Source organism: Mesocricetus auratus, unplaced genomic scaffold (genome assembly GCF_017639785.1).
Source record: "Mesocricetus auratus isolate SY011 unplaced genomic scaffold, BCM_Maur_2.0 Super-Scaffold_100024, whole genome shotgun sequence".
Taxonomy (NCBI): domain Eukaryota; kingdom Metazoa; phylum Chordata; class Mammalia; order Rodentia; family Cricetidae; genus Mesocricetus; species Mesocricetus auratus.
Genome location: NW_024429205.1, coordinates 23,451,119 through 23,465,736, shown reverse-complemented (window position 1 = coordinate 23,465,736; position 14,618 = coordinate 23,451,119). Strand labels below are relative to the sequence as shown.

The 14,618-nt window shown below is 44.9% G+C and overlaps 1 protein-coding gene and 2 long non-coding RNA genes across 7 annotated transcripts in view; 1 reads left to right on the top strand and 2 right to left on the bottom strand.

The window, feature by feature from the left end:
* Positions 1 to 4,076: 4,076 nt before the first annotated feature.
* LOC121133862 lies at positions 4,077 to 8,667 on the bottom strand. Its single transcript, XR_005870878.1, has 3 exons — positions 8,586 to 8,667; positions 6,790 to 6,880; positions 4,077 to 4,533 (listed from the first exon to the last, which is right to left on the bottom strand). It is a non-coding gene; the product is annotated as an uncharacterized LOC121133862 (long non-coding RNA).
* Positions 8,668 to 9,946: 1,279 nt separating this feature from the next.
* The window catches only part of Capn13 (calpain 13), a 91,033-nt gene continuing 86,361 nt past the window's right edge, over positions 9,947 to 14,618 (top strand). For 4 of the 5 annotated variants that reach the window (XM_040730925.1, XM_040730927.1, XM_040730923.1 and 1 more), the window contains exon 1: positions 9,947 to 10,083. In XM_040730925.1, coding sequence (XP_040586859.1) covers positions 10,063 to 10,083 — 21 coding nt within the window. In that variant the 5' untranslated portion in view covers positions 9,947 to 10,062. The remainder of the gene's footprint in view (positions 10,084 to 14,618) is intronic. The other variant, XM_040730926.1, reaches the window with a different exon arrangement.
* Positions 9,977 to 13,954, bottom strand: LOC121133820. Its single transcript, XR_005870815.1, has 5 exons — positions 13,701 to 13,954; positions 12,385 to 12,487; positions 11,737 to 11,801; positions 10,157 to 10,258; positions 9,977 to 10,068 (listed from the first exon to the last, which is right to left on the bottom strand). It is a non-coding gene; the product is annotated as an uncharacterized LOC121133820 (long non-coding RNA).

Sequence of the window (14,618 nt, the reverse complement as noted above, 5' to 3'; positions counted from 1 at the left end):
AAAAGCCTATAGTTCTTAACCCTCATGGTGTAGCCCTTGTTCACAGGAATGCCCTCATTCTACTGCTGTGATCCTGGTGACTGCTCCAGGGAACAGATCAAGCATAAGCATCTTTAAAAATTCCCTCAGAGGTCTAAGGCTCAGCCAGGACTGAGAAACTTGTCTCTGGAGACCAAGAGGCCGCAAAAGCCAGCAGTCCACTGAAATTTACGCCACAAGTTTGCTCTGCCCCCTGGGTGATCAGTTCTGAACTTACCACCCAAGATAAGTTGCTGGACAGTGCTCATGGGGGTAACCATGTCTCCCAGTCTACTGAAGGCTGCATGTTCCTCCAACGCAGTGGTTCTCAACCTCCCTAGAACCCTTTAATACTACAGTTCCTCATCCTGTGCTGACCCCAACCACAAAATCATTCATGTTGCTACTGTTATGAATTGAAATACAAATACTTGTGTTTTCTGATGGTCTTAAGCCACCCCTGTGGAAGGGTCATTTGTTGCCCCCAGGGGAGTTGTGACCCACAGGTTGAGAACCACTTCTCTAGAGGTGTACCAGGAAGCAAGATGAGCACAGGGACTCTTAAGGCAGGATCTTCTGAGGTGCTAATTAAGCCTGTGGATTCTCTGAGCCCAACCCATACATAATCAGAATCTGTAGGGTGAGATCGGGGATCCACATTTCTTATCAGACTCCCTGAGTGAATCTTCCCCACAGGAGTTTGAGACCTGCGGCTCAGAGCTCACTGCCAGGCACTGTTTACCAACATACTTCCTGTGTCTAAAAAGAAAAAAGAAAGAAAGAAGACCTTGCTGCTTCTGTGTTGCCTAGAGCACACTGCATTTTCCAAAGCACACTCAAGGACAAGTTCCTGAACAGATGTATGAACCTGTTGATGAATCTCTAAGGCTGAGAATATTCTTCAGTACATCCCTTTGAGCTCATTTCCCCTGCTAGCTGGTGTGGTAAACATATCTCGTGAATTGTTCCAAATATTTTTTTGTCATTGTGCAACGGAATTGACAGTTTTGTATAATAAAAGGTTAACATAATGAGCTGAAAAGGAAATGAATAAAGCTTGATTGCTCTGTTTGGAGGCAGTATTTGCAACTGGGCACACTGTACTTATCTTCATGCTTGGCCCATTGTCTAATGATTGTCTTCTTGGGATGTAAGATGGCTCTCACAAGGACAAAAATAGATATTACGAGACTTGTGTACATTCACCCAATAGTGTTCCCCTATCAAGGTGATACAAATATTCCTCTGACCACAGTGTGAAAACAATAGCATATGTGAGCTTGCTTAAGGCTCTCTCATGGGGCATGTCTGTGTCTTCTTCATACCCAGCTGCACATGTCTCCTCTAACTTCTTTAATTACTTGGTGATGACATGAGCGTTCATATAAATGAAATGATTTTCATTATCTTTCACAGTAAACAGCAGCAGGAAGCAGACCCAAGAAAGAGCCCCAAGTGGACCCTACACTAGTCTGGTTCCCCTCTTCTTTCTTTAAAATCTGTTTATCTTCTGGGGTCCAGTTATCTCTTGGTAGTCCTTCTGTCATCCCCAACCTAGGTAGAGACTGAGATAGCTCCATCTCAGCACCCCTTACTTTCTGCCTCCCCTCAAATGGACATAGGCAGCCCTTTTGCTAGTTTTCTTGTTTAACACCTTAGGGAGCACAGAGACAGGCCCAGGAGTCCATGAGAAGTTATACCAGGCCACTCTGGCTGTCCAAGATCATTTTCTTAAAGGGTCCTGTGATGGTCAATGTTAACTATCTTTTCAATGTGAACTAGGATCACCTGGGAAGAGAATCTCAGTGAGGGCTTGTCTACATTAGATTGCTTTGGGGACATGTCTGTGGAGGTTATCATGATTGTGTTTATGCGTACCCACTGTGGGTGGCACCATTACCTAGGCTAGGGATTCTGAACTGTACAGAGGAGAAAATGTGAGCTGAGCACAGGTGCATGGGTTGTGCTCAGTCCCTGATTATGGATGATTCGATGTGACCAGATGGTTTAAGGTCCTTCTCCCTTCTCTAATACGATGGGTTGAGTCCAGGAGCTACAATCTAACTTAACTCCCTCAAGTTGTTTTTCTCAGAATGTTTTATCAGAGCAACAGGAAAAGAAACCAAGACAAGTACTGGCGGGCTCTCCCGGGGGGACTGGAAGTCTCTCTTCAGAGGACAAGCTAAAAGCGATGCACCTGTCATATCATAGCCCAATGTGTCCATAAATTTCAAGTGGTAGGAACGAGTTCTCAGTGTGATAATGTGCAGGTGGGGAGCTATTAAGTAGATTAGTCTTATTACCATGGAATCAAGGTATCTGTTGTAAGAGTACATTTGATATAAAAGTGACTTCATGTCTCTCACTATTGCTGGGCTGTCCTGCCCTCCTGCTCCCTACCATGGGATGATATAGTATGTCAACTCAAGGTATTCTGTTGCCTTGATGTTGCACTTCCTCTGAGAGTTCCAGAACCATGATACAAATAAACTTCTATTGCTTATAAATAAGTCTCTCTGTAAATATTGCTGTACCAGGAAAGAAACAGACCAAATATCTACCAACTACCCCAGCCAGGGCTTCTGCTACCAGGACAAGATATGGAGTTGACCTCTTTTTAGGCTATGTTTTCGTGGATCTGAGTGGCAACTACAAGGACACGACATGATGGGTACTGAATTATGGCAAGCTCGCAGTCACCCTGCCCTGGTGCAGATACATTCCCCTCCAGGTGTCAACTCCCTACTCCTTCAACATAAGCAAGACTTAGTTTCTCATGGCTGCTATACCAAATGGAGAGAGATGGCTGCTTTACTCATGTCTCTTTGGTTAGATTTTTCTGTCTTTCTGTGTATAGCAACACATGGTAATATGAGAGACAGATATATTGCCAGTCTCTCAATCTCTTCAGGAAATTCTTAGCACACATTGGCTTTCTTATTCTGGAAGCAGGTGAAAATGTGTCCCCTTTCTACTCAGGACTTTCCTACACTGGCCATTGTCTGTCCTTGGTCACCACATTCAACCTTCCTAGGAGTGATCTCGATCTCCACACGAGGAGTCACAGCTTCTCTACTAACTTGGTTCTCCTAACTTCCATCCTCCTGGTACTAAAGTTTTTACTACAGAGCAATCATAATATGTAGGATAAGCTAGACTCCACTTTTGGCTTTAGCAGGTCCATCACACCTGATCAGGACACAGGCTAAGAGTTAAACTTGTTCCAGCTCCCACAGATATGTATCAAGACCAGGACAGACTGGCTTAAAAACTTGTACTTGTAACTTCCTATTAAACATAATATCAGATTTACTATTTATGGTAAATCTCATCTATGGTATTGTCTCAGCCTAAGAGCATGGCAATACCTATACTTCATAGAGACCATGAAGATCCATGGGCTCCATCATTCTGGAGGTCATCTACCCTAACCCTCTGCCCTTGAGTAGTGCTCTCCAGGCTTCCATGTCACTTCCAGACTCCACTCTGAGAACTGCAACTTACACTTCATTTGCCTAGGTGAAATAATTGTTACAGCCCAAGATAAATGAATGGTCTACCTCACCAACACTCGAACAAGCCACTTGATTTAGGAACTGCACTTCATGCCACACAGATTTATTGTGTACCTCCTGTAGGCCATGGATCTGCTAGAAGGTTGAAATATGGATGATATATTATCCATGACTCTTAAGTAGCTCAAAGACTAGTTGGGAAATGATCAAGTACCTAATAGCCAATGCGAGAGAGAAAATGATTTCATGATACAGGGAGGTGAGAGGAGGCTGGAGAAAAATCCAGAGGGTAGGATCCTGTAGTCTTTGAAGGAAGAGTGGACAGTGTTCAAATCATGATTGACTGTTTACAGCTATGTGATCTTGAGTAAATGATTTAATCTTTAAAATGCATACTCTGCGTGTGTGTGTGTGTGTGTGTGTGTGTGTGTGTGTGTGTGTGTAAAATGATGGCAATTGTCTTCTCTCATTGGGTTAGGAGAATTAAATGAAATATTTAACCAAGACTCCTACATAGAATCTCATGAAGTAGTAACAACAGTAGCGATTGCTAAGATTTACTGAATATTTGCTGATAGGTGGTAAGAAGAGACATAATGTTTGAACAATGCTTTGAAAGTGATTTGGGCTAGACTGGGCAGGAGAGATATGGTGACATATTTTCTACAGGGGGGCAACACAGCAAAGTTCTTGTGAACATGGAAATACAAGACTCTCCCAAGGATTGTCAAGGCCTCCCATGGTTGGGAACTGGCCATGGAGCATGCAGGAAATGACATGGCTGGGAATTGGTCATGGGACATGGAGGAGATGACACGGCTGGGAACTGGCCATGGAGCACAGGACATGGAGGAGATGACACGGCTTGGAACTGGTCATGGAGCAGGGACATGGAGGGGATGAGACTGAAGAAGTGGTACCCGCTGTCTGAGCACTTGAAGCTTCCTTCCTGTGCTGTAGTTCACTTCTCCACTGTCCAGTGCCACATCTTCCCCCGCCCCTGGGAAAACCAGTACAATTTATAATGTCAAAACATTCCAAGCGGGGTGGATCAATGCTTCAGTGGGTAAAGCAGGTGCTGTACAAGCACAAGGACAAGAGTTACGATTCCCCAGATAAATGTAAATACCAGGCAAGTATTTACAGGGATTCCTGGAGCAAGCTGATGGGTCACAGTAGTCATTTTGGCAAACTCTGCGTTGAACTTAGAGATACGGCCAGGCTGTGGAGGCACACACCTTTAATTCCAGCACTTAGGAGGCAGAGGCAGGCAGATCTCTGTGAGTTTGAGGATAGCATGGTCTACAAAGCTACACAGAGAAACCGTGTCTTGAAAAACCAATAAATAAATAAATAAATAAATAAAACCCTGCTCAACTTAGACATGCTGTCTCAATGAACAAGGTAGAGAGTTATTGATAAAGAGCCCCAATATCAACTTCAGGACTCCACACACATATACACATATGTGTATATGCACCTGTATACACACATTGGCCCACACACATGCAACATGAATATACACATGTGCATACACCACACATACAGAGCTACATAAGAAAAACCCTAAGGATAGAAAAATGGCCTTTGTGTAGTGCTAGAAGGGTATGGCCTTTTGTATGAATATTTTAGCAATAGAAACTGGAATATTGGCCGGGCGGTGGTGGCACACGCCTTTAATCCCAGCACTCGGGAGGCAGAGGCAGGCAGATCTCTGTGAGTTCGAGGCCAGGCTGGACCGACAGCCTCCAAAACAATACAGAGAAACCCTGTCTCGTAAATATCAAAAAGAAAAAAAAAGAAAAGAAACTGGAATATTGGACCCGTTAGATGGCTCAGTGGGTGAAAGCACTTGCTACCTTGGACTGTCAAGGTGGAAAGTGAGAAAAACACTCCTAAATGGTTTCCCTGACCTCTAACACATGCATTATACTACTACTACTACTACTACTCACACACACACACACACTGAGAGAGAGAGAGACAGAGAGAGAGAGACAGACAGAGAGAGAGAGAGAGAATAAATGTAATTTAAAAAGAAATCAAAATCATTCATAGTGTCCATAACTCTTAACCCAGTGCTTTCAATTTTAAGAGTTTAGCATAAGAAATCCATCAACACCATTTAGGGAGATTCATGTAAGCAGATTTGTAGTGGATAAAATTCAGAAATGATTTAAATGTTCAGAAATGCAAGATGAGTTAGTGTCACCAAACATGAGTCAGGGAGCTTGAAGCGTGTAAAAACCAATGCCCAAAGATGAGTTTGGGAAGAGAGGAGATAGGCTTTATAGAGGATGCTAGCAGGGAGGCAGATATTTTAATATCTCAAGTGCCACCTTGCCCATCATTGGAGAGGTAGAGGCATTTATATGAGGACCCGAGGAAGGGTCGTGTGCAGAAATCAGTATTTCCCAGGAATGGAGTCAGTGTGGCACTAACCAGAACTGAGGGCAGGACATTCCATTCTTTTCAATTAATGTTTTAAAATTAAATCTAATCAAATATTAATTAATACAATCATATACTATATAGTATAATTATATTGTAATTGTAATAAATTAAAATATATCACTTTCTCCCCTTCCTTCCTTCCTACGTGACTCTCTTATTATTTCTCAAATTCATATCCTCTTTTATTTGTCTTATATATATGTGTGTGTGTATGTATACACACTCTCCCTTGCACTTTCTCTCAAAATAACATCCTCTTTTCCTTTGTTTTATATAAATATCGTCTCCCCCCACAAGGCAGGGGACATGACGATGCATCCTGTAGCTATGGGCCACCACGGAGCTTGACCGTCAGGTCTCCTCTAACAAAACAATATTCAAGCACTGAAGAACTAGTAGTCACCAGAGCTGTGGTCCCGAAGATCAGCCAGCAGCATAGAAGGAGCCTGTTTGTGGTTGGGTTTTAGGTGGGAAGGGCGGGATGGAGACCGATACTATAATCTGAGGCTTGTTTAAAATGTCAAGGGAAGGATGTCTGTGAGAGGCACAGGAAGAGAGTGCCAATGCTGGGAACAAGTTTCGTTTGGAAGGTTGAGAGTCTGGATACACACCCCACCCTAGAGCCATAGCAGCAGCGGTTGTGAGGGAGAAGGTTCCAGAAGCCATTTGGAAGAGGAAGAACTAGGACTGGAGGCAAAAAGTGAGTCAGAGACCAGCAGCCTGGGCAAAGCGAGTCTTCTCTGGTACCCAGGGATAAGAGAACATGCTCTGTGGAGACCCAGAAGACACCCCCAGGACTCACCAGAAACATGGAGGAAGTCTTGACAGAGAGAAGGCTGAGTTGACCTGGTTCAAGTGTAACTGCAGACTGGACTGCTGGGGATTTCTGAATTCTATACGGAAGGGTGTAGAAAGACACACACAAAAGAGTAAGAGCTGCCACATCGTTTGAAAAGCACCTCTGGGTCCTCTGTCCCTGATGCTTTCACCCTCCGCCCATTTGTGCACACTCGAGTCTCTGCTCCACTGGACATGCAAATGGGACTCTTGGTTGCTGCTGGGGTCCTGCCCTGCGAGGCACAGTAAGAAATCAGAGTGGAACGGACGTGGGCCTGGCTTGGTTCTGCAGAAAGTCCAGCGGGCTGAGCCCTGTCTCTTCATAAGTTTTTGCACTAACAGAAATCAGTTCCACCCAGCTTGAAATTTGTTAGGTGATCCTTTTAGCTGTGTGGCAAGTGCTCTGTAGACCTGTTTACCCTGTCAATTGTGCCTTTTGCCATGTTTTCACATAGACGTTTTTAATCCCTTAAACCAACATTGTTGTTTTCTTATAAAAGAAAACAGAATAGGGTTTATCAGAACCAACCAGACCAAGAGCATTTTACCTTGGGGTGCCCTGAAGCATCAGTCTGCCCAGCAGACTTCTGGATACCCATAACACTGCTTGGAAACCTCATTGAAGATGCTAATGTATATCACAACACTCATATCAAGTCACACTGTGTGTCTGCCCTGTGGCTGTCGGTTATGTGTGTCTCTCTCATTAAAATAGTCACAAGTACCAAGGTCCACATCTATGTATCCCAAGCCTGGCAAAGAGCCTGGAAAAGGCAGTAGCATAGGAGCCAGTGGTTTGAGATGGACTGATGAATGGACAGAGAGGTAAAGTCCAACCCAGGGCTGGAGGAAGAAGATGAGGAGAAGCCAGGAGAGGGAGCTATGAAATGCTTTGCCTCTTACACTCAAGTATGAGTGTGTTGAGACCCGGTGGAGACTGGGTATGTATTTACACGGGTAAGCAAAGAAGCTTCTGGGAAGGTAGTCTTTCCTTGGGAAGGTAGGTGACCCAAGGACTGTAGCCTAGGCTGAGCACAGAGTGTAGCTCCTAATCCCAGTCTCTCTCTGACGTTTTTCTGGGGCCAAATACTAGATAAAAATAAACCTTCCCTCTGTTACTTCTACAGGATACCAAGCAAGAGATGAGGCAAGTGCAGGCTTGGGATCAGCCATGGCAGAGACAGCCAAGCCACTGTCCGGAGAAGGTGGACTTTGTCGCGGGCTGTGGGAAACACAGCTTCATCCAGGGTCACTACAGGGAAATAAGCCCAGAAGTCCTGGCTTGGGCCACCCAGGATCTGTGTGGCTGTTACACACAAATTGTGACAGCACTGGGAAGTGCTTCAGGAGGTCTCCATGACAGAGTTGCCACGGTGCCACTGTGCCATGACAGGAAATGGGTGGCTATTGTGCCTCCCGCTCGGCGACCAATGGGCTGCATTTCACAGCAGGCATGAAGTAAAGAGTCTACCACATTCTTCCGGAGCAGGAAGTCCAGTTAAGATTTTTATGGTGATGTTTATAGTTTCAGGATAGAATTCACTAGAAACACAGATCACTGGGAGCTGCCTGATAGAGAGCATACAGGAGAGAGAGAGAGAGAGAGAGAGAGAGAGAGAGAGAGAGAGAGAGAGAGAGAGAGAGAGAGAGAGAGAGAGAGAGAGAGAGAGAGAGAGGAGAATACCAGCAAATCAGCAAACAGCCCCTTCACAGCTGCTGTTCTCTGTTCTTACAGCCCAACTGTCAGCAAACAGAACTCACCTTGTGCATCAAACACTCCAACAAAAGACATTTCCCTTGAACTCGGTCCTCCAGTGACTATTGTAAGGACAAGGACTCTTGCTTTTAGGAGGAAAAATATTTCATGAGATGAGAAAAGGCAAATCCATCATCAGTAAGCCAGAAAAAAAGCCCAATTATTTTCCTGGAGGCTCAATCTTAATATAGGATCATGTGGGTGGGGCTTTCTGAGATATTTTCTCACTATTCTGTTTTCTGATATGATGGCTTTCAAATGTTTTTGACTACATATTTAATCAGTGAAATTATCTGGGGCATGCACCACCAACATGCATATGTATGAATATTTATTCATAGTTATTACAGAAAGTGTGCTGTTTGTTGTGTCTATAGTCAAAGTCCTAATAGTCTGTCCCAATAAACAAACAAGACTCATCTCACAGACTGGTAAACGAAGACTTAAAGGAAGTGTCTTCCTCAGACCTGATAAAGCTTGTGAGGATGGATTAAATAAAGCCCACCGTAAGTCAAGCCAGTGACCTCCCCCACCAGTTTACCCACTCACTGCCCTGTCTCCACGGGTGGTCTAAGCTGCTGTCCCTCAAACAGTCAGATTCTTCCTTCCATGGTGTCCCAAATCTCCTTTCTCCCAGTCCCTCCCAGTTTGGGAACAGACTGTTCATGTTAGCCTCTAGTAGTTTCCACATTTGTCCTGCTTTGCCTGTTTTTCCATCAACTCCTGTAACCCAGGGTAAACCACAGTATCAGGGTTCTGCAACCGGGAGACACAGGCTTCATGGGCCCCATCCATTTCCCCACGCTCCATTAGGCAGAGATGATGCGGAGTCCATCTGCGGGTCTCACCATGCCCAGGGGTTGATGTATTCTGAAATTTATTTGTAAGAAGAAAATGTGTTCTTCACCAGGACGAACATGAGATGTGACTTGCTCTGAGTGACCACACCCGGCAGGGAAGACGAGGTGTTTGAGCTTCCGGGATGGAATGAGGCATGAAGGAGAACAGCTTCCCTGGTCTTGTAAAATCACCAAGTCTCAGAAACAAGGGAAAGATGAAGCCATGGAAATACCTGGAAACAAGGAAAATTCAAGTAAGGCAGGTGAGAATTCATCAGCTAGTGTGTCAGAAGTTAGGCAGGGCTGGGTAGGGATGGAGCTGGGCCGGGGTGGAGGGGTTAGTGGGGGATCTGGGAGGTCTCACAGTTGAAAGCATATTCAGCTCTCTGTGTGTCTGGGCGCCAAGGCTGGGATTACTGTTTAACTAAGGTGGGGCTGCAGTGCCTGCTGAACCCATATAAGGAAGCACCGGAGAGGAAGAAGCAAGCAGAACCTGCCTGGCATTGCCAGCCCTCTTGTGTTTCCTCCAAAGTGACAGCACTCTCCTCCATTGTCCCCTCTGCCTCTCGCCAACCCTCAAGAACGCTGCAGCTCAGTCTGTGAGACTGATTCACCCCAGCGGGCTTCGTGCAGGATCTATTGGATGCACCTGCAGAGGACACAGGTGAGGTGCTCTGGACCTAGATAACCCTCCTGCCATCAGCGAGTCTACGTGTTTCCTGGGAAACCTGCCTCACCTCGTGATGCTGGTTCTGGGTCCTGCCCCAGGGCTATGATGCAGGATTCAGGGTCTTTGAAGACTGTGCCTTTCCTATGTACCTGGTCCAAGGAGATAGATGCTTCCAGAGGGAAGAGTCAGAAAGAGGGGAAATCATGGTCAGAATATATTGTATTTGAAAATATCTATTTTCAACTAAAAATGTAGTAGGGACAAACACAAGTTGAGTCTTGCAGAGGGGCTTATCATAATTTTGCCCCAGTTCACAAAGAGCAAAGATCTCAGTCATTTAGTCAACTTTGCTCTCTATTCATTTGGGGCCATGACCTTGAGGTCATTGCTGGTCATAGGAACACTCTGATGAGAGGAATCATTACTTCTTTTTTAATCTATCTTTTGTGTGTGTGTCTATGTAGGTGTCTGTGCATATATGTGCTTATGTGCATGAATTTCAAAGTTTAACCTTGGTGTCATTTCTCAGACATTTTTCACCTTTTTATTTACTTATTTATTATGTGTATAAGTGTGTGTGTGTGTGTGTGTGTGTGTGTGTGTGTGTGTGTGTGTAGAGGCCAGAGACCAAACTTGGGTACAACTCCAGGATTCACCTACTTTGTTTTGCGAATCAGCGTCACTGGGACCCAAGACTGGATATTTCTGCTAGACATATTGTCAAGTGAGCCCCAGGGACCTGCCCATCTCTGCTGGAATAAGCGTGTTCCACCATGCCCAACTTTCTATGTAGGTGCTGAGAATCTAAGTTGGGTCCTCATGCTTATGTGGCATGGACTTCACCAACTGAATAATATGCCTAGCCAAGTAATCGTGACTTCTATGTCCACTGATTCACAGGTCTGGGAGAGTAGGCATTTAATATATATATTCACTAAAGGGAAGCATGGAGCACGGACACTGTTTTCTAATAATATGGTATAATAGCTACAAGAATGAAGTTGAAAAAACTCTGAGCTCAACACAAAAAGCAGGTCACAGCCACTGCTGAGTTAGGTGACTTCTATAACCTCCTGCTACATTGTAGTCACATGAGTGCCTCTGTGGTTGCTGAAGCTACCCAGTCTTTGAGATGTGATGCTGTTGTCAGGGTGACACAGCTGGGTAGGTCAACCCCATGCTTCCCAGATTAGAACAAAGGTGTATTTCCCTTTGTGCTTAGAATGGGGTCACAAATGACAGGTGGACCTCTGTTTACCCCCAAGAGGCAGTGACTGGATCTTCAACCAGAATACTTTCTTGAATTTCTCTACTGTGTACTCAGCTTGACCTCACTGCTATCTATGGGAAGGTCTGGTAACTATACGAGGGATTATTTATTACTATGAGAAGTGGAGAGATACAATAACATGCTACTTGTGTAATGGGCAGATGTTATAAGTACTGTGAGTTCATTATTCCCAATTTGTAGACGGAGAAAGTGACTGTTAAGCTCTTACTAAATGCAAATGACAGAGCCTTGGTTTGCTCCCTGATTCCTTGATTGCCTCTTAGGCAAACAACTTAGAAGAGAAGGTGCTGGGAGGCAATGCACAGTGAATGCCTCCTCATTGGCACTGGACAAACTTTGTATCCTTACTACCTTACCTGTTAGAAGTGTCCCAGTTTCCTCTTCGCTAAGATGTGGTAGCCACAGTTGGTTCCTCTGAAGACTGAACAGTTAAATAAAATGGTAAGTACAAAGGACTTTACAGTGCATGGGTTGTGGATATTGCTCAAGAAAGTTGAGTCTTTATTAGTGATGATACTTTATCCCGGGCTCCCTGCTAACTGGCTACTGGCAAAGTTTAAGTGCTCCTGTACTAGCGTTAGGTGCTACCATCCAGGCAAGCAAGAGTGAGGGAAATTGGAGGTAACCAGAGAATGGTGGGAAACAATAGAGATTCACCCATCTGGCCTCTCTTCATACAGAGACATGGCCCAGGCACTTAGCTAGGGAATGGCTGTATATCTTGTCTTGCATGGAAACAAGAGAAGTGATGAACATTCTGGATCCCTCATTTTCCTTGTTCAGATGAGCTTACTCTCCTGTTCTCCTGACTGTGTTATCTGATTCACTGTCCCTCACTGAGAAACCTACACTCATCTAGTCTTTAGGGTGGGCACTTCATCAGAGTCTGGGAACAGTTGGCAAAGGTGTTTCCTTGTCTGGGGTAGAAAAGGAAACTGAGAGGCTGAGTAACTTAGTTTCTTTTTTTGTTGCTGTGAGAAAACACTCTGGCAAGAGAAACTTACAGTGGGAAAGGATTTCAGTTCACAGCTCAAGATTACAGTCCATCACTGTGGAAAAAGTCAGAGCAGAAAGAACTTGAGGCAACGAGTCACATTATGTCTACAACTGAAAGACAAAAGCAATAAATATATGCACATTAGTATGTAGTTTACTTTTTCAGCTCTTATACAGACATGCCTGGGGAATAGTTTTACCCACAGTGGTAGGTCTTCTTACTTCAATTTGGTAGTCAAGATAATCCCCCATAGACATGCCCAGAGGCTCATCTCCCTGGTGGCTATAACCTCTGCCAACATTACAGTTAACACTAACTGTTCACACTAGGCATGGAGGCACATGCAATGAACCTGTGACAAAATGTAAGTTCAAAAAGGACCAAATAATCATTTTAGTATTTTACTAATTATCCATTTTCTTGGCATAATGTAATATACTAGCATTTTCTAGGGGTCACCTCTTTCACCCATGAGAGAACCATGAGGGTTTCAGATGGCCCCAAGCACTCTACCAGTCAAGCAAATGTCCAGCTCCACCTCTGCCTCTTCAACCCTGCTGCCTAAAACACATGGAGTGAACGCGGCAAGCAAGTAATAACAAGAAAGAGAAAGGAAGGAATGAAAGAAAGTGAAGGGGGATGAAAAGAGGGAGGGAAGGATGGAGGGGCAGAGGAAGGAAGGAAGGAAGGAAGGAAAGAGGGAAAGGATGGAGAAAGGAAGGAAGGAGGAAAGGAAGGGAGGAAGAAAGGAAGGAAGGAAGGAAAAAAGGAAGGAAGGGAGGGGAGGGAGGAAGAAAGGAAGGAAGGGAGGGAAGGAGGGAGGGAGGGAGAGAGGGAGGGAGGAAGGGAAGGAGGGAGGGAGGAAGGGAGGGAGGGAGGGAGGGAGGGAGAGGAGACTAAGACACCCAAAAGACATATGAAGCTAACAGAGCCAAAAGTAAAACAGTGTATGGTTTCTGAGAGCTGTAGTTGGGAGCTCCTTGGTATAAAGGGTTGATGCCAACATTTGGGCTAATGTTGCATGCTGTCTTTTCTTTGCTTGGAGAGTCATTATTCAAATCTGCATATAAAGGCTATGCAAAGGCCAGAAGAAAGGCGTTGAACCCATGACCTCTTCCTCTACCAAATACCTATAGGAAGCACTACTTTTGACCATAGCGGTTGTAAGCGGGCCTTGATCTCCTTCTGCCTTGATCCCTAAATTCTCAAGGAACTTTATTACATTCTATTTTTTTCTATTCCATAGATGTTTTGTTTTGTTTTTTTGCAGAAAAATTCTGCAATATAATGAGAAACCCAGCAGTATGTAGAAAGTTCATCAACCTGCATAGCTGAATACCCAGTAAACAGCTGGGACCAGTTCCTCATCTTAATGATGAAGTTGCATGTGAGATGTGTGAGGGGCCCTTCTAGCCCTCTGTAACCGCGATATGTTCAAAAGCAGCTGTGAACCCATTCATCCAGCTCCCGCGTTGCCTCAGAGACAGTCTAATTGTCTTCTTTTGTTTAGATCTATATTCATTGCTTATATCCAGCAATGAATCCAACTTTTTAAAGTGCTGGTGTAGGGTACAAAGTAAGTTTGTCACACTAGCTGCCCTTTTGTTTGTCACACTAGCTGCCTATCTGATGGAGTCATATACGAGAAGAATGTTGGATAACATCACAGATGTCCTGGTGTTCTATTGCATTGTTGGGTACATGGATAACACCAGGGATGACCCTGTTCTAGTACCAGTGTCTTCCTTGGACCTGTGTATCAACCCTATCCACCTACTCAGTGAGGGTGCTTTTCCCAAATGGGCGCAGGATCCCCCAATGACTCCCTGTTAACCTCGGGTATTTGGAAAGGTGGTTCAAGCAACAGGAGAGGTCTTGATAGCATCCCCATCTCTTCTCAGAGAGAGGCTTCAGGCCTGTTGGTATTCATGAGGGCTGACCTGTCCCTCACTCCGAAATGTGACCTTATCTACTTGGAAACTTGACTTTAGAACCTGGGATCATCATCAGGTGTTCCAGATTGCTTCTCAGGAAAAGAGAATGGTCCCCTTGGTCAAAGCGCTCCCTGGCTGTTGGTACCACTTACTCCTCCTTTCCATCCCCACCACTCCCATGCCACGTTGGGAGTGGCCGCTGATAGAGTCAGAGTTGGGCTGGGCTTCCAGGCCAGGGCTCTGCCGTACACTTGTGAGCTAACACCGACCAAAAGTTAGTATGTCAAGCCAACTGGGAAGCCAGAAG